The sequence below is a fragment of the Plasmodium sp. gorilla clade G2 genome, assembly GCF_900097015.1.
Source record: "Plasmodium sp. gorilla clade G2 genome assembly, chromosome: 1".
In the NCBI taxonomy this organism is placed as follows: domain Eukaryota; phylum Apicomplexa; class Aconoidasida; order Haemosporida; family Plasmodiidae; genus Plasmodium; species Plasmodium adleri (nom. inval.).
Window position 1 is genome coordinate 96397 of NC_041693.1, and position 20930 is coordinate 117326.

A 20930-nucleotide genomic window follows, 5' to 3' on the forward strand; every position below is an offset into this window, starting at 1 on the left:
TAGAAGCCATATATATATATATATATATATATATATATATATAATATTTCTTTTGAATGGATTTAGAAAAAAAAAAAAAAAAAAAAAAAAGACCATAAAAAATTTATATAAAATCTATAATATATTTTTATACATTATTCATTTTATTATATAGCCTTTAAAGAATATCAGTAATAGAAACTTTGGTTACAAAACCACATTATGATCTTTATATCTTTTAAAATAAATAAACAATTGTAAAATAATATTTTATAATATATATTATATATATAAGAATATATAAAAAAACCACAAAAAGGAAAAAAATAAATATATTACTATATATATATATATATATATATAATATTATTATGTATGGAGAAAAACAAGAAAAGAACAAGAGATATAAATATAAATACATATATTATTATATATATAATAACATGCACATATTTTTTTATATATTAAATATTTTATAATATACATATATATATTTATAACATATATATTATATTATATCTTGTAAAAAAAAAAAAAAAAAAAAAATTTTATAAATTTCATCAATTTTTAATAAAGAAAGAAAAAAATAAATAAGCCAAAGCTTAACACACTCAAGGTTATATTTATTTTTTTTATTTTATGATAGATTCTTCTGGCTTTTATTTTTATCATATTTTTTTATATATTTATTTGTTATATATATATATAAATAAATATATATATATATATATATTTATATATTTATATATTTTCATTTAATTTTTTTTTTTTTTTTTTTTTTTTTTGGTGTTAAATATTTTTGTTATTATATATTTGGTTATATAAATATTATTTGGTATAGAATATATTAAAAAAAAGTACATAATGTTTATATACCCATTCATAGTAGTATAAATTATATGTATATAATATTATATATATATATATATGTAGAGTTTAAAAAAAAAAAAAACACACCCAAAATAAAATACGTTAAAAAGGAAGAATCACACAAGAGAAAAAAAATTAGTTGCAACCATTATCTAAGAGAAATAAATTAATTGAAAATAAAAAGGATAGAGATAATAATATATAAATATTTGTTTGTGAAATATTTTTAATGTTTACATTATAAAAATTTACGCTGTATGAATAATATTATATCAATTAAATATATATATTATATATATGTATATATTTTATTTTATAGCCGATTTATAAAAATACCTTCAATTTATTTTTAAAAGTACATCCATTTATATTTTATTACACATATATAAATATATATGTAATATTTTTGAAAGCTTATTTTTTGTAACTTTTTTGTATGTGCATCATATATATATATATATATATATATATATATATATATGTATATATATATATTTGTAAAAATATAATTACATATAAGGAAGGAAAAAAGTGCAATCATTTAATATAAAATAATATTAATCATATACGCAAATATATCCTCATACTACACACACATACATATATATATATATATATTTACTTTTAAAAATATGAGGAATTCAATATTTCATAAGGTTATAAAAGGCATCAAAGGGCTGAAACTAAAGACCGACCCCAATTTACCAGGTGCTAAACAAAAGACGCCATTAAATATAAAAAGATTTTCTTTATTAATAATATTAGTTATATATACAGCCACATCAGCATGCATATATTTTGATTGGAGTGCTATAAGAAATTTATTATTACATGTTGGAAAATATAAACATTTAAATGTAGATGAATATAGTGATATAACCTTATCTCCTCAATATAAACGTATTAATGGATTATATCCTATGACGTTAGCAGTACATTTTACTACATCCGTTTTTTGTGGTTTTCTTTATGATCATATAGGTCCTAAATTTACAGCAATAATAGGGCAGTTATTTAATATTATTTGTTGGATTTTATTATCAATAGATATAAAAGGTGTAGATACAACTGTATGGGGTTTTATATTTTTAGGGTTAGGAGCTGATACAGCATTTATTCCAGTATTGACAGTTTCTAATTTGTATCCTGATGCATCTACATTTATTTTGACAGTTATAGGAGCAGCAGCTTCATTAAGTTATGCAGTACCAGCAACATTAAATTTAATTTTGAAATACTTTCCAAATATTTCTTTTAGTTATATATGTTACGGATATATTCTTCTTATATTAGTCCCTTGCTTATTAACGGCAGCATTTTTGTTACCTTTAAAACCATTCAAAGCTTTAGATTATTATTTAGAAAAAAATAATGAAACAACAAAACATACCAATGGTGAAGGTAGAAGTAGAAGTTCAAATAATAATTATACAAATGAAGAAGATGAAATTAATTATAAAAATAATACAAGTGGAATGATAGATAAAGATAGTAGAGAAAAAAATATCAACACGGATGCTCAAAATGATGACAATGATGATAATATATCTTCTCACGATTTGGAAAATAATATAAAAATTAATAACAACAATAATAATAATAATAATGATAATATTAATAATAATAATAATTATAATAATATTACAAAAAAAAATACAAAAATTAGTGATCAGAGTACAGTTAAAAAAGATAAATGTATAGATTCCTCTAAAAATATATTACATGATGAAGAAGATTTCCATAAAAAAAGTATATTCCTCTTTTTTAAAATCTTAATTAGTTATCCAAGTGTATGTGTCATAACATATTTTATACTTTTTAATATCTCTACTGTATTTTATGGTATGGTTACTGATACATATTTTAGTTATGATAGATCAATTATAAATGTAATTAATATTCTAATGCCTTTATCTAGTATTCCATGTGTTATTTTTGGAAGATTTATAAATAAATATGGAGCTTCTGTCATTATACTTACTATTAATACATTATCAGTTCTTATGCATCTAAGTGCTTTAATCAAATTCAGATTTGCAGGTTTATGTTCAGCGTTCTTATATATGTGTGTTACAAGTGTTTATACAAGCCAAATTTATTGTTTTATTCAAAATAGTTTCCCATCTGTTGTTTTTGGAAAATTATTAGGATTCGCTAGCTTGTGTGGAGGAGTTTTTTCCTTACTCTGTGAAAAATTATATGATTTAATAATAACAAAAGACAGTTCTAGTATTGATCCTACAAATATTTCTTTACTTATTGTTATAGCATTCATTATTATGTTCTTACCTTTAAGTATTTTGTACGTTCGAAAATATGAAAGATCCATAGAAAACTTTGGAGAAAAGGATAAACTCCCAATGAATTCACATGTAAACAAAAATAAACACGAATTTTAAAAATATAAAAAAAAAAAAAAGTAAGAAAAAAGAAAAATTCTAAAGGTTACCCACATCAAACAATAATAATACATATATATATATATATATTTATATTTATTTATATGTGCGTGTGTGTTACATATTTATTTTATTTTTAATATATAATAAAATTTTTATATTTAAAATATATATATATATACAATGTGTATACCTAATTAATCTTTTACATTTTTATTACATATTAATTAGTTGTACCTCCTTTTTTGTTTTTTTAAAAAAATATATAGTTTTTTATATATAAATGTGTTAATGTATATACATTTATAATACCTTTTTATAAAAGCTTTATACATATATATATTATATGTCTCTATATATATATATTTGTAAAACTTTAGTATTTAATATTTTTATTAGGTTATTTAATTTTTTTTATTTTTAAAGAACTTTTAATATTTACATATAATTTGTGTATACCTTTTTTGTACATACACTTTACATATGCATAATGCATTTATAATTTAATATATTTTTATTTTTTTTTAAAATGTTAAAATATTGGCATATTCCTTTCGGATTTAATGTTCGTTGAAGATTCAACTAGTTAAAATATATATTAACCAAAAAAAAAAAAAATAAAATAATATAATAAAATAAACAAATACATAAATAAAAATTAATAATAAAGTGTTAAAGTAATTAAATATTCTTATCAATATATATATATATATATATATATATATGTATACATATGTGTGTATGTGTAAATGCTTTTTCAGTTATATACATCTGTAATAATATATTACAATATATATAATATAATATATGTACATATATACATATATATATATAAGTATACCATCCATGGTAAATTTAACATACGTATAAGCCCCATTTGGTGATGTCCAATAAAATATATTATAGAACATATGTTACATTTAACTCGCTATTTTAATATTTATATCCTTTGAGAAAATTTATATATTTTCTACAAAGGTAACTATAAGATTAATAACTTATTAAGTTATCAGCTTTTCTAAAAACATTTAGAATAACTAACTGTTTATCTCGGGGACTTTCCTAACAGAAGAAATGAAAATCTTCTTCTCAAAAAAAAAGAGATTTTCTGTATATTTTCTGCAAGTAACATTATTATGTTAAATTTGAAAAGGACAATTTACAAACATAATATATGCATATATATATAAAGAAATATATAAATATATATATATATATATATATATATATATATATGTATATATATATATATATATATGATCCTTCAATCTTGTACAGTTCTATCTTCAAATATGTTTGAATAATATGATGATCATATATTTCTTCTCATTTCTGATAACAAAATCATTTCATCATTCTGTTAAATTTTAATTTTTTCTTTCTTTTTGTTCTTCTTTTACTCATAAATTATCTATCCAAATATGTATATTAACAAACTATTTAAATTCCTTTAATTCCCACATTTTACATATATATTCATCAAAATAAATAGAATTCAAACTTTTCCATTTTCCTATATACTTAACTCCTCAAAAAGCATTAATACTCAAAAAAAAAAAAAATATATATATATGTAAAAAAATTTAATTCATCATATATATGCCATTTTGAAAAAATTATTATGACAATATATATATATCAAAACATTATTTTATTATAAATTTTTTTTAAATTCAAAATGTATTCTTTTATATATTAAAAAATATATAGATTTTTAATATATTAAATAAATATATATTTTTATGGATTCTTTAATTATATTCTCACAAAAAAATAAAAAAAAAATAAATAAATAAATAAATAATAAAAATATAAAATAAATATAAAAAATAAAAATATAATAATAATAATAAATAAATAAATAATATATTTAATATATAATATGAATTAAAAAAAAAATTTAAATTAAATATATAAATATAAATATAAATTTTGTATTTTTTTTTTTTTTTTAATTAAATAGCTAATATGTAAACATATATATTATATATATATAATAATAGTATTTTTTTTTTTTTTTTTTTTTTTTTTTTTTTTTTTTTTAATTAAATAGCTAGAATATAGAAAAAAATAAAAAATGGCTATATAATATAAAAATGTTTTTTATTTTATATGTTTTTTATTAATTCATATATTTTTTTTTCCTATATATTATTTTTTTTATTTCCTTGGGTTTTTCTAAAAGTGTGATTAGTGGTTATATATATATATAATAACTTTTATGTAAAAAAAATTTATTTTAAATAGCTTTTTCTTTTTATCTTCACATATGACGATAGAAGGGAAAAAAAAAAAAAATATTATATATATATATATATATATATAATATATTAAAAATGTATGATCCTATAATAATTATATTACCATTTTAAATTTTATGCTGTATCAATAAAAGATATATTATTTTATAAAATAATTTATTTTTTTTTTTTTTTTTTTTTGTGTATGCTAATATTTTTTTAAAAAATCAAGGGTATAGTTCAATATATATATTATTAATTCATTACTAATAATAAGATTATCTATCTTTTGACAAGATGTCAAATTTCAAAGTATTCATTAATTTATTAAAAAACTAAATAAAATGTAATTTTTCTTTGCTTCCTCCTCCCAAGCTCTTTCCATAAAAATGTAATAATAAAAATGTGTATAATAAATTTTATTAAATATTTTTTAAAAGTAATCCATATCCCTTTATTTTTTATTATTTTTTTTTTCATAATAATTATGTGTGTGAACATATATATTTGTTCATTCCTTTTAAAAAGATCATCACCACAGGTAATATTATTTAAAACTTTTATATAAAGCAAAAGCATTATCGTTTGATTTATTGCTTGGTATTTATAACATTATGTTCCATATTTTGGGTATCCTTTTTTTTTTTTTAAGATAATTTATAATTCACATATATATATATATATATATAATGGTAAAAAGGATTACATATATTTCATCTTATAAATTAGGAATTCTATTTATTCCCATCATACACATGCTTTAATACAAAAAAAAAAAAAAAAAATGTATGAAATATATATATTTCATTATTTTTCTACTTTGATCATATAATATTCATCATTCTAAAAAAATGTATATTTTAAATATTGAACAAAAAAAGAAAGAAAAAAAAAAAAAAGTATCATGATAATAAACATAATATTCCATTTATATATATATATATATATACATATATATAAATATTTAAAAAAATAAATATATACCTTTCAGCATATACATTCCATATTATATTACTAAACCAAATTATTGTTAAAACTTATTAAAATTTTCACTTTTTTTTTTTCAACATTATTTTAAGGTTTGATATATGTAATAAACAAATACGTGTATGATTATATATTTATATTTTCTTTATTCCTTGTTAACAAGATGATGTAAAAAAAAAAAAAATAATATCATGCAACAATAATATAAATTTAATTTAAATTAAAATACACACAACACAGAAAGAACATAATTCCTGTGATAATGTAAAAAGGAAAATACAAAATTAAAAAGAAAATATCCTTTTCAATTTGATAGCATTATATATGAAAAAGCATATTATATATATATATAATATATATATATATATTTTTTATTTTAATTAGAAATTCCTGAAAATATTAAATGAGTACGTGCAAGAAAAGGAACAATGAATTATTATTACCTATTGCAAAGCTACAGAAAAGCTTTCCTTTAATAGAGTGGTGGCAAGGAAAAGAAATTTTACATAAAATTCAAAAAAAAAATCAAAAGAATTTTGAAAAGAACCCATGTGATAGTTTATGGGGAAAGTTTATAAACTGCTTAAGAAAATATCCTAATACATTTAGCAAATGCAAAATTGAAGCTTCAAGGTATATGCAATGTTTGTCTTCTATCAATGCTAGTGATGAAGTAAATAATAAACCAATGAATTATATAAAAGTTTTGGAATATTTAAAAATCTTTAATGAGACAAGTAGATTTAAATATAAAAAACCGGAGTTAACAGATTATTCTTATTCTCAAAAATTATCCTTCCAAAAAGGGAAAGATGATAACAATGATATTTTTTAATTAATTGTTTTATTTTTTTTTACATTTTAATTTAGTTTTTTTTTTTTTTCTTTTTTTGGTGTATTGATATTTGTTTAAATAATATTTATAAAATATATATTTTTATATATGAACGAATAACTTATACTATACATATATATATATATATATATATATATATATTTATATTTATATTTATTCATTATAGTGATTAGGTCCTCATTTAAACTTATGATTACCTTTTCAACTAATTTATAAATATCCAAACATATTAATAATTATAACTAGCCATTTAAAAAATGTATATAAAATATATAGATAGCTAAAAAAAAAAAAAAAAAAAAAAAAAAAAAAAAAATATATAATAATAATAATAAATATATACACATATATTTTTTTTCCTTTATTTCGCTAGCTATGCATACACATTCTTCCAGCAATATTTTTAAAATAAAAAAAATTTTTATTACTTGAAAAACTTCGTTATTACAATTGATATAATATCACCTTTGAAATAAAACGAAAAATTAAACAGTAGAATTATCTATAAGTTATAATATTAATATATATATATATATTATTTTAATATATTTCCTTTTTTTTTTTTTTTTTTTTTTTTTTTTTTTTTTGTCATTTATTCAGATTGCTCCGAAATTGTCAACTTCTTTTCATTATCAATTTGGTTAATTTCATCGAGGTTTTGCTTTTGGTCAGTTACAGAATATATAATATCACATAAATAATTTTGTTGTTCTTTCTCGGATCTACATTTTCTCCACTTCCAAAAATGTACTTTAGCTGTTTTATATCCCATCTGTTCAAAGTGTTGATGTTTCATTTGGAAAGATGTATGTCTTACTATTGTATCAAGATCGATAATGATTTTTTTTTCATGTTCAATAAAATCAACAGAATAAGATTCTACAATTTGTAAAGGTATAAAATTGAGTTTGAAATTTGGAGCTACTGTATTTAATACATTTTGTACCTCATGGAATGTTTTTAAGGCTTGTAATTTTTCATGATCAATTCTTAGAAAATCATTCATTGCATTTAACCAAGAAGGAGAAATATTATTTAAGTCATATTTAAAATTACTGTGTGTAGATAAGAAATATATTGGTTCTCTTATTTTTGCTATTAATGTTAATGATTTTGGAATGGTTCTTTTAAATAATAAATCTATTAAACTAAATAATTTCTCTTTCTCAATATATTTATTATAATAAGTTGCTGCATGTATAAAATCAATCAAGATAGCTGTTTTGGTAGTATTAAATTGTTCATATTTGATATTTTCAAATATTCGATTAATTTTATATTCTTCATTTATTTCATTCATATAAAATGTATACAACAATTCACATAAAGTAGTAACATTACAGTTTTCTAAATTTTCTTCAACATTTTTATATATTACATCAATATGACTTGTTGTAGTAAATTTTAATTTTGTCAAATTATAAATTATATTTATTAATGATGTATGATGAAAATGTGATATATTATCAAACACTAAATTACAAAGACGACGTATAAGAAAACCTCTTGGTATACCAGCCATAGATAATGTTTTCAAAGCTAATGTTACATCTTTTGTTGTGAATCTATCAATTTCTTCACACATTTTTTCTACAATTAAATTTGTTAATTCAACATCCAAATTCTGAGATAATCTCATACTCTCTAATAATTGTGTTAATAAAGTTGGAGTATATGCATCTATATTTGAAATGGTTTCTTTTTTAATATGTTCAAAAAAATATTCATTCATATTATTACATAAACTTAAGGAATAACAAATACCAACTAAATCACGAGGATTCACATTCATTTTTTTTAATACATGTTCACTTATTTTTGTAAGTATCCTTTTTATATCATCATTATTAATAGATAAACTAACTAAACGTAATGAAAAGTTACATAAATATCTTGTATTCATAATACTAATACGATTTTCTATTTCTTCAATAATATTTAAAAATTTCTCATTCTCTACTATTTTCTTTCTCTCTTCAATTCTTTTTCTACTCAAATTTTTTATTAAATTATATAATTTATCAATATTCATATTTTTGTTCTCTTCAAAAAATTTTATTATATCATCATTACTCATCTGTTCTTCTAGACCATCATTCTTCTTTTCAATAATATTTGTAGATACATTTCTACACAAAATGGATTCATTAAATATGTTATTATTCAATTGTACTAGTAAACCATTCTTTTTCCTATATATGTCGCTTAACATTTTTAACCTCGAAATATTACTAGCAGGCCTCCTCGTGTGCTGCAAAAATAAATTACACTTATTTACTGCGTTCTTTAAAATTCTCATTTTGTAATAAAAATAGGGAAAAATATATATATATATTAAATATAATAAGTAAAAGAGAAAAAAAAAAAAGAACGATAATTTCAACGGTAAAAATGTAAAATGGAAAAAGTGTAATATGAAAATTTTAAAAGATTCTTATAAATTAAGCGCAATAACAAAAATATACATACATATAATATGTGGTACCAATGAGGTATATTATATGTATAATATATATATGGATATATTTTTTACAGGGTAAAATAAAAAAGCTTCATATATGTTACAGTACCATTATACCTTTTTTATTTAAAAATAAAAAAAAAAAAAAAAAAATTACCTATAAAAATATTATATATACAAACCTGATAGTGTTTTATATAAATTCCATATATTCAATATAAAAATAATGATATTAATATTGTTTTTTTTTCCTTTTTTTTTTTTTTTTTTTTTTAATATCAATATATATTAAAATGTATAATAAATAATATATAAATTTATATTTAAATGTACTCCATGCATATATATATATCCCAAAAAATAATTACATATAAGAAAAAAATATATATATAATATATATATTTAAATATTTAAGTGCATTAATTAAAATGGCTTAACATATAACATCCATTTACACTTATTCTTTTATTAAAATGGGAAAAAATAAAATAAAATAAAAAAAAGTATATTCCAACGTTTAACATATATATATATATGTATATATGCTTACATAACACTTGTTTTATTTTATTTTATTTCATTTTTAAAGAAATGTTACTTTAATAATTTGTTTAAATTTTTTTATTGGATGTATATATTCCATAAGTCATATTTGTTATATATATATATATATATATATATATATATATGTATAGTGTGAAAAAAGTACATTAATTGTTAATATTCAATATACCATTTTACGTATTTATACGTACTTTTATATATTATAAATATACACATAAATAAATATATATGTATATATTATTTACTTTTTGTGGGGAGAATTTATTAATATTCGAAAGTGAAATTTTAAAATAAAAGTTTGTCATTAAAAAAAAAATATATATATAATATATATATATATATATGTGTATCAATTTTTAATAATACTTTTTTAAAAAATATGTTACGTTAAAATTTATACAAATCAGAAACTCTTGTTGTTAATTTTCCATTTTCTAAGTGATGCTGGAATTGTTCGGGTATAGTTATTTCTGTCCATTCGTCATCCTGTCCTTGAATATGAACATTCATTTCAGATGATAAAGCAGTAGTAAATTCACATTCTACATTTTCTTTAGATAAATAAAATTCTACACCTATACATTTATCTATAGATATAGAAGAGCTTTTTCCAAGTACTTGTATTTTAACTTTTTTAGAATTTATAATTTCAATAGAAGATATTAAATTATTTAATACAACATTACATTTTACACATTTCTCTATTTGTAAAGATTTAAATTTATTATTTTCTATTACAAATGTTGTATTTTCACAGTTATATATATTCACAGCATTGTTTAATTCTACTTGTGATAATTTTATGATCTTCCCATCTTTATAATTTATAACATCCCACTGATCATCTTTAAGTTGTATACCTTAAAAAAAATATATATATGTATATATATATAATATATATTTTTTATTATATATATGTTTATATATTTATGGTAATTTTTTCAATATGCACATTTGATCATGATATGCAAAAAAATTAATAAATAATAAAATATATTATATATAGTAAAATTTTCTTTTTATTTTTCTTACTTCCTTCACTTGTCATTATATACCCTAATATGTTTTATTTTTAATTTGTTTTATTATTATTATTATTTTATTATTATTTTTTTTTTTAGTTTCTATTTAGTGTGTACTTAGGAGAAATATCTCAATGATTTATATATATATATATTATAATAATATATATATCCTTTAGAAAATATTATTTTTTATGTTATTAATTTTTCCTTTTTTATTTTTATATTTCATAATTTTAATTTTTTTTTTTTCTTCTCACTGGGGATGTTCCATTTGTATATTTTAATTATATAAAAAAAAAAAAAAAAAAAAAAAAAATTTTTTTTATGGTCGTATAATTTCCAGTGCAATATTTGAATAATGGGGAAAATTTTTTCCTTTTTTTTTTTTTGTTTTTTTTCTTTTTAAAAATAAAAATTTACAAATTATTTAATAAACATATTTAATGTTAAATAAATGTGTAAAGGTGGGAAAATATAAAAAAGTGATATAAATGTCTAAACATTTCAATTATATAATTGTTAAAAATAGAAAATATATTTATCATGCATAATTAATTCTTCAAATGAAGATCAAAAAGGAGAAAAAAAAAAAAAAAATACATATATATATATATATATATATATATATAATACATACACCCTTATGTGTATATAAACACAAGGTGTTTTCTAATTAGAAATAAAGTTATAATTCAATGATTTTATTTTTTTATTTTTTTTATTTTTTTTTTTTTTTTCTATATTGAAGTAGGTTTAAAAAAATAAAATATAAAAAATATGTGAAACATTAGAAATAAAAACATCAATAGATTTATATATTCAGATATATCCTTTATTGGATATTTTAAATATTTTCCTTTTTTGTTACCTTTTATCCTGTAACAAAAAAAATATACATATATATATTTATTTATTTATTTAAAAACCTTATTGTATAAATTGTATACTTTATTATGTTTGATATAATATGTGCTTCCCATTTGAATCTATACAAGTGATTGTTATTATCAATATTATTAAGATAATAATTCTTCTGATTTAATTATGCATAGGATTTGGATTAACTATATAATGATTCATAACATTCTTATGATGTTTATTCTTATGAGATAAGGTATTTTCCAGATTATCAACATATAAATATATACCTATTATTGATACTAGTATAAACATTATTACAAATATGATAGCACCCCACATGAGCCTCGAGAAATAAATAGTAGACGCACCTAATGCAAAATTATGCATATCTAAATATTAAAAGAAAATATACAGATATAAACACACAAAAAATATATATACATATATATATGTATACATATATTTAGGACAAAAAAAAAACACACGTTTTTCTTTATTTTATTTAATTTATAATTGTCCTATTATCCTTCCTTCATACCTCTAAATACACCAGTAGGGTCATATATATGTTTTGATTGTACTTGTAAAAAAATTTTATTTGGTTCATTTTGCATTATATGTATTTTATTATTCTTAAATTTCTTTCTTAACATATATCTTTTATTTTTTTTCACCTCATCATCTTGCTTCGCCCATATGAAATTATTTGAAAATAAAAATAAAAAACAAACAACCAACCATAATTTCATTTTTCATAAAAAAAAAAAAAAAAAAAAAAAAAAAAAAAAAAAAAAAAATTAACATAGAAAAGACATTTTTTTTTTTGTCTATAAATATAAATATATATATATATATATATATATAATTATTTATAGTTGAGAATTTTTCATATATAAATTTTTTAGATTTAAAATAAAAGAAAAAAAAAAAAAAATACATATATATATATATATATATATATATATATATATATTTACTATTCTACATATACAAAAAAACAAAAAATCACATACTACCATTGTGTGTTTTATAAAACATAATTATATTAATATATATATATATGTATATATTAATGCACGGTTAAACAGTAAATATTGTGCAACATTTTTCTTTTCTTTTTTTTTTCTTTTAAATTAAAAAAAAGATTATTGATGTGTTTTCATTGTTTATATAGCATAAAGGTATGCACAGAAAAATATAAAAATATAAAAAATAAAACATAAAGAATATTTAAAATAAACATGATATAAAATTTTATATTGTCCAAAAAAAAAAAAAAAAAAAAAAAAAAAAAAAAAAAAATATATATATATATACATATATATATATATATATATATATATGTGTACATATTGAAGAACCAAAAAAAAAATAATAATAAAATTTTCAAATAGCATGTTGCACATGAACAGATAATAAACTCAAAAAAAAAAAAAAAAAATTAACATACAAATTAAAAGATATATATATATATATATATATATATATTTATTTATTTAAAAAAAGAAATTTATATTTGTGTAAATTAAACAAATAAATTAGATGGATAAAATATACTTATGTGAATATGTTCATATATCTACATATTTTTTATATTTATATATGGCAACTATTTGTCACAAAATAAATATGTGGATAAGTTGATTACATATTAATATTTTAGAACTAAAATATGACCTTATCGTTAGGGTTAATCCAGTTCATTATTTTTACATTTGAAGTATTACTAACAGTCATATCGATATCAACCCTTTTAGGTACAGGGTTTCTTCTATCTGGTAATGGAAATGCTGATATAGATTCAACTTGTATTATTTGTCTATTGATTTGATCAAATGTATTTTTATGACCACAGAATTCATCTTGTTCATTTTTTATATTTTCATAATCACCTATATCTTTATATCCAATTTTTTTTGAATAAATTAATTCTTTAATTTTTAAAACTGCTTCTTTCTTAGATATTCTTTTAGTCTTATCATCACATAATTGATAATCTTCTAAGAAACGTTTTACACTTTCTTCTTTATAAATAGAACGTATAACATTTTCTGGAAATAAATATCTCTCACTTAATCTTTTGAATGTAAAACGATAAGGATCAAAAGAATGTAAAAAATATATATACTCTCTTAATAATGGATCAATTTTTCTATGTTCTGGTATCTTTATTGGAAATATACGATTCATAAATTTTTTAAATCCACTATCTTGCCAATATCTATAATTTTCAAATGTTGAAAGTGTTGGATTTCTAAATCCACAAAAATCACTATAATTTAATGTATTACTTACATCTCTACTATATTCTTCTTTTATAAACTTTTCATCATTTAATAATTTTTTTCTTTTATCCTTTTCATCTTTTATATTCTTTCCTTTATTAGGTATTACTATTTTATAATTATATGGAACACTATATGCATAATTATCAGATACACTCAAATTATATCTCTTATCCTTTTCTCTTAACCTTAAATTTTCATCTCCCCATTCTTCTGACCAACTACTATTCTTTTCAGATGGTTGCATATATGAAGGAAATTCATCTGATGCCTTTAAAGGGCTATCAAATGAACTATCTTCAAAAGCAGAATTATTATCATCAAAACTTTTTTTTATATCATCTCTTGCCTTAAAAAAATTAGCCTTCTTAGTATTACTTCGTAGAAAATTTCTGCATAGTTTTATAGCCATTAAAATTAATTCATCAATATTAAAATAAAAAATAAAAAAATAAAAAAAATTAAAAATCACACATAAATATAAATATTATATATATATATATATATATATATATATTTTAAATGAATATGTTCACCTTTATATAATATTTATAAATAATATATGAAAAAATATATTTTTTATATACCAAAAATCAAATTTAAAGCTAAAAATGAACTTTACATTCACATTAACCTTCTAATATGCTCTAACACAAAATCATTTTGTAGATCATAATGTGACACATATGAAAACATTTAATTCTTTTAATAAATATAAGAGGGAACATATAAAAAAATAAAATATTTTAAAATATTTTAAAATATATTAAAATATATTAAAATATATTAAAATACAATTTTAAACGGTTTCTTAATTATTGACAAAATGATATCTATTTTTTCATCAAAAAAAAAAAAAAAAAAAAATTAAAAAAATATTAAAAAAAAAAAAAATAAATAGGTGTAATTATAAATAATATGAAAATATATAACGCTGAAAAAAAACAAATATATTACAAAATTTAATACTTGTAGGATTATAAAATGAAATATTTTTATACTTCTAAAAATATTTACAAATAAATAAAACAAATAGTACAATATAATAAAAAGGAAATATTTGGCATACAACAAAATGAATTACTAAAAAGTGTATAGGCAAAAAATTGAATACATATATGTATGTATATATATATATATATATATATATATATATATTTTTAAGAACTGTCCCATGCAGATTCAGATATAGATATTTCACTCGGAACATTTTTATATTCACACATAATTGAATAATTAGAATCGCTAGAATAAAATTCAAATTGATTTTTCTCATTTGATTCATTTCTATTTAAATCTAAAAATGTTTTAAAGCTTTTTTCTTCATCATATGTTTCATGAATTTTTTCTTTTTCCTCGACTACCTTTTGCTCTTCCTTTTTGTTTTGATCTTCTTCTTGATTTTCTTCGTCTTCCTCTTCATCTTCATCATCACTATCTTCTCTTCCTTCATAAAAATTATCATAACTCATTCCTATGGACTTATATACATTTTCAAATGTTTTCGCCTGAATAACATAAGCCTTAAAAAAATGTGTGAGCAAAGATTTTATCAAAATTTTATTATGATAAAAATATTTTGGCTCTTTCATAAAATTCAAGCATACATTAATATGATGTTTAAAATAAAAAGAATTGAATTTTTTTAAAAACATAACAAAATGTTTATTCATTAGATAATACATAGGAACAGAAAAATAGAGATCAGCTTTTCTTCTTTTATTTATAGGCTTATCTAATTTATTTTTTTCATCCATATTAAATAATTTCTCATCAATATGTTTATTACATATTAAAGCATCCCATATAAATTGTATATAATGACGATATATATAATTTTCATGGAAGTTGTGACAATATAGGAATATATCTAAACTAATATCATCACATGATGGTGGAATAAAAAATTCTATTTTATCAAATGAACAAAATAAAATATAAATTAACCCTGCCGTAAAAAATGTAAGAACACTACTTAAGCGTATTATCATATTCCCATTTTTTTTTAAAAAATTATAAGCTATAATTAAACTACCCACCAAATAATTTTTTATTTTTAATTCTTTTTCTACTACATCTACAAAATTTGGATATATACTATTCATATCTATATAAATAAAAGAGCAACTATTCTTATCCTTTATAAAACTAATTAATAATTCACTTATTGCTTTGTAAGATTTTTTATTTTCATACATATCATCTAGGTTAAGAAATGTTTCAGAATGTTCAGTATCACGTTTCTTTGACCCTACAAAAAAAAAAAAAAAAAAAAAAAAAAAAAATATACAAATATAAATAAATAAATAAATATACATATATATATATATATATATATATTTTTTTTTTGTGTTCATATATATATTCTTTTAATTAAGGGGCATATATATGTACTACACATGTATGATGCCATATCTCTCAATTTTTTTTCCATCTCATTTTTACCTTGCTCAGATAAAATATGGGATTTAATTTTCTCATCAAAATAAACATAGTGACCATTTTGAAATTTTGAAAAAAAGTTATAGACATTTTGTTCATTACTTATAACTATAAATTGTTCTAAAAATGAAGTATCTTGAAAAATATTAAAATATGCACAATTTGTTAGAGTAAAAAGACAATCGATTACATTTGCATGTAATTCATAATTTATATAAGATATATTTAATGGTTCATATTGTTTTAATATTTGTTTAAAACTATTAATATGTATATCATAATTATTATAATATAAATAATATCTACATTTTAAGATATCTTTAAAAATATTTTTCTTTTTTAAAAAAAAAGAATTATTATATTTATCTACACTATTGTGTAAATAAGATTTAAACCAATTTTTACTTGTAAAATAAACTTGTTTTTTTAATAAATTTTCAAATTCTAAATGATGTTTTAAAATTAAATTTTTATCCATACTAAATTTTCTTTTTTTTATAATATACTCATCAAGTTGGAACAATTCATTATTATTATTATTATTATTATGATGATTATTTGTTGGTGTTTTTTTATTTTCGTTTATATCATAGTCATCTTCCAAATTAATATTATTATCATCCATATTACTAAAATTTTTAAATTTTATTTTTTTTAATAAAGCTGTTATTTTTTTTCGATATTTTTTTATATTGTCATTACAATAATTATTTTTTTTATATGTATTTCTAAAATAAATACCTTTTTCTTCGGTCTCATATAAAATAGTATTATTTATTTTTAACCAATTTTTATTATCAGCATTGTTAATATTATTATTAAAAAATGTCTCATTGTTTATATCTTCTGATGATATACTGATATTATCAATGGTGCTATATTTATGATCATTAATTTTATCTTTATTTTTTTCTTGATATGTTTCATTTAATAAATCACTATCCTCATATATATGATCCATAAATTTATATATTAATTTATCTTTTTTTTTTATATCGATAATTTTATGTTCTTCAAAAAATTGAGATATATAAGTATTCTTGGTATTTTCTATATTCTTTTTAATTAAACTCATATTTGATACATTAATACATTTTTTTAATTCATATATTATATATTCAATAAAATGATTTATACAGTTTTTATATTCTTTTAAATAATTACTTTTAATCCATTTAAGTGGAATAATACTATGATTTATATAATTCCACATATTATCCTCTTTTCTATTATCATGTAATATATTATCATTGAGCTTCATTTTTTTTTGTTCTTTTTCTTTTATTTTTACAATATCATCTTCAACATTGTATTTATAATTACCATTTAACAAAGGAACGATTTCTTTTTGTGCTAATTGAACCCAATTATTTAAGCATGAAAGAAATATAGATGTTATACCATTAAAATGAATCCCTATCAAAAATATTACATTTTGTAAATAACAACAGGAGGGTCTATACACATCTACTTTTTTAAAACATATAGAAAGAATAGAAAAAATTGATAAAAGGAAATTATCAAAAGATAATTTTATTTTCATAATAAAACATCCTCCAATATTTATCATACCTAAAGAACATACTAATTGACTTATACATAATATTCTTTCTATTTGAATACTTTCTTCTATTATTTTTATCTTATCTTTGTTTATTTCGATATTATTCTTATTGTTATTCATATATGTATTATGAATATCCTTTATTTTTAAACAGTCACATGTAATTAAATGAAATAATTTAATTTTATTACCTTCTCGAACTGTCTTATTCCATACATATTCAATATTTTCTAAATGTAATATATTCCCTGTATTATTTATACCAGAGATCCATTTTTCATTTTCATATAATATATATGAATAATAATATAAAGGATAAAATTTTTTATCTTTATTTAATAAAGATAATAATATGTCATCTTTTTTTTTTATTCTTTCATTATACATATCTTCTTTTTCATTTTTCATTTTTAATAATGAATGATAATTCAAAAAATCATTTTTCTTTTCTTTATATATATCATCAATATTTTCATTCCTATTAAATATATCAAAATTATAATTATTATTTATATATTCATTAAAAGGATTTAAACTCATACCCATCCAATTATGCTGAACATTATTATATTTATTTATTTTTAAATAATAATTTATGCAACTTATAAAATTAGCTTCTTCATTTATATGGAAACTATTAAATGATGTCATATTATCTTTATCTTCTTTTGTATTAATTATATTTTCAAGAAGTTTCCTTTCTTTTAATAACTCATAAAAATATAACCAATCTACACATTCTATCTCATCATTTATATTATGCTTCTTTATATATTTCACTATATCTTTATCGTATTCAAAACGATGAACAACATCTTGATATTTATCTACAATTTTTTCGCACACTTCATCGTAATATTTCTTTAGATCTATCAGCTCGTTCAAAATGGATATATGTTCGCTGCGAAAAGGGCGTGGGTTTAAATAAATATATATATATATATATATATATATATATATATATATTTTTAGGTATGTATAATAATATATGTATATTAATATACAAATATATTTATACTATTGTATTATCTTATTATTATTTATTTATTTTTTTTTTTTTTGTTACCTTCCTAGTTCCTCTTTTATAGTATCACATTTACATACCCTTTTCCTTTTTATACAATAATCACAACTGTTCTCTGATTTTTTGATGTTATCACCTGTAAAGATGTCATTTAAATTTGTTTGAAAGCTGAACACATGATTCATTCTTCTAATCCTTTATCTCATTAAAAACATATAAATAAAAACATAAACAAATCAAAAAAAAAAAAAAAAAAAAAAAAAAAAAAATAATAATAATCGGATTAGTTTATAAAGAATTTATAACTCCTATGATACAATTCATTGGAATTATTATACATACATATATTTCATTCTATTTTATAATCATTATCTTTTATTTATATGTTTATATAATGAAATTAATATATGATCAATTTTATATGATAATAAATGCTGTTATATTTTATTTATTTTTTTATTTTTTATTATCTATTAATTAGTAAATATTCTCAAAAAAAGAAATATATATAATATGTATAATATATATAATACTCTTTCGAGTTCTTTATGATTTTTATTATATGATATTAAAATATATATAACATTACCTATTTTATTCTTTTGCACATAAAATTTAAAGATATAAATAATTATACATAAATATATAATATATATATATAATATATTTATTATTTTTTTAAAATACATATTTTTCCCTTAAAAATTTTATGAAATATTAAAATAACAAATATATTATTATATAATACTACCTAAGTATATATCTATTATATTATATATATATAATATATATATATATTTATATGAATTTGTATCCTTCCATATATATATGTATATTAAAAAAAAATAAATAAAAAAGAACGTTCTCTTCCTTCTATATTTTTTTTATTATTCTCATGTTTTAAAATTATTTTTTATTTCTTGTATTTAAAAAAAGTAAACAATAATGTATACATAAAATAGAAATAATATAAATATTTGTACAAATAATTTTTATAGCTTCTTAATTTGACATATATTCCTTCAAAACATTGAATATATATAACATATAACATTTCAAATATAAAAATGATATTATATAATTTTAATGAATAAATGAAAATGTTTGGAGAACATTTTATTTTATTTTTTTATTTTTTTGTAATAATCTCTAAATATTTTATATAAATTAAATAATGGTCTACAGTTCATATTTTTTTTTATCTATTTTGTTTATTTTTTCAAATATGGACGGGATAATGTCCTATTACGAAAATATTGTTTTAACAACATAAATATATATATATATATATATATATATATTTATATATAAGAGAGAAAAAAAGAAAAAAGGACAAATAATTAAAATATAAAGTAATAATTATACCCTTAAAT

At 18.1% G+C, this 20930-nt stretch overlaps 7 protein-coding genes and 2 non-coding genes across 9 annotated transcripts; 2 read left to right on the plus strand and 7 right to left on the minus strand.

Moving 5' to 3' along the window:
• Nucleotides 1-1481: 1481 nt before the first annotated feature.
• Nucleotides 1482-3248, plus strand: PADL01_0102400 (novel putative transporter 1; the record flags this gene model as incomplete). The annotated part of the gene is made up of 1 exon (XM_028682225.1): nucleotides 1482-3248. The coding sequence occupies one exon, from the start codon at nucleotides 1482-1484 to the stop codon at nucleotides 3246-3248; it is 1767 nt and encodes a 588-aa protein (XP_028536149.1).
• An 846-nt stretch (nucleotides 3249-4094) lies between these two features.
• PADL01_0102500 lies at nucleotides 4095-4398 on the minus strand. The gene has a single exon (XR_003699310.1). It is a non-coding gene; the product is annotated as an RNase MRP (non-coding RNA).
• Nucleotides 4399-4486: 88 nt separating this feature from the next.
• Nucleotides 4487-4797, minus strand: PADL01_0102600. The gene has a single exon (XR_003699311.1). It is a non-coding gene; the product is annotated as an uncharacterized ncRNA (non-coding RNA).
• Nucleotides 4798-6878: 2081 nt separating this feature from the next.
• On the plus strand, nucleotides 6879-7310 carry PADL01_0102700 (conserved Plasmodium protein, unknown function; the record flags this gene model as incomplete). Its single annotated transcript, XM_028682336.1, has 1 exon — nucleotides 6879-7310. One exon carries the CDS (start codon nucleotides 6879-6881, stop codon nucleotides 7308-7310), a length of 432 nt encoding a protein of 143 aa, XP_028536150.1.
• Nucleotides 7311-7923: 613 nt separating this feature from the next.
• PADL01_0102800 (conserved Plasmodium protein, unknown function) lies at nucleotides 7924-9630 on the minus strand (the record flags this gene model as incomplete). Its single annotated transcript, XM_028682447.1, has 1 exon — nucleotides 7924-9630. One exon carries the CDS (start codon nucleotides 9628-9630, stop codon nucleotides 7924-7926), a length of 1707 nt encoding a protein of 568 aa, XP_028536151.1.
• Nucleotides 9631-10743: 1113 nt separating this feature from the next.
• Nucleotides 10744-11404, minus strand: PADL01_0102900 (cyclase-associated protein, putative; the record flags this gene model as incomplete). Its single annotated transcript, XM_028682558.1, has 2 exons — nucleotides 10744-11216; nucleotides 11389-11404. 2 exons carry the CDS (start codon nucleotides 11402-11404, stop codon nucleotides 10744-10746), a joined length of 489 nt encoding a protein of 162 aa, XP_028536152.1.
• Nucleotides 11405-12419: 1015 nt separating this feature from the next.
• PADL01_0103000 (conserved Plasmodium protein, unknown function) lies at nucleotides 12420-12991 on the minus strand (the record flags this gene model as incomplete). The annotated part of the gene is made up of 2 exons (XM_028682669.1): nucleotides 12420-12631; nucleotides 12781-12991. The coding sequence occupies 2 exons, from the start codon at nucleotides 12989-12991 to the stop codon at nucleotides 12420-12422; spliced, it is 423 nt and encodes a 140-aa protein (XP_028536153.1).
• Nucleotides 12992-13907: 916 nt separating this feature from the next.
• PADL01_0103100 (conserved Plasmodium protein, unknown function) lies at nucleotides 13908-14939 on the minus strand (the record flags this gene model as incomplete). The annotated part of the gene is made up of 1 exon (XM_028682780.1): nucleotides 13908-14939. One exon carries the CDS (start codon nucleotides 14937-14939, stop codon nucleotides 13908-13910), a length of 1032 nt encoding a protein of 343 aa, XP_028536154.1.
• Nucleotides 14940-15687: 748 nt separating this feature from the next.
• On the minus strand, nucleotides 15688-19742 carry PADL01_0103200 (conserved Plasmodium protein, unknown function; the record flags this gene model as incomplete). The annotated part of the gene is made up of 3 exons (XM_028682892.1): nucleotides 15688-16778; nucleotides 16973-19434; nucleotides 19600-19742. The coding sequence occupies 3 exons, from the start codon at nucleotides 19740-19742 to the stop codon at nucleotides 15688-15690; spliced, it is 3696 nt and encodes a 1231-aa protein (XP_028536155.1).
• Between the last annotated feature and the right edge of the window lie 1188 nt (nucleotides 19743-20930).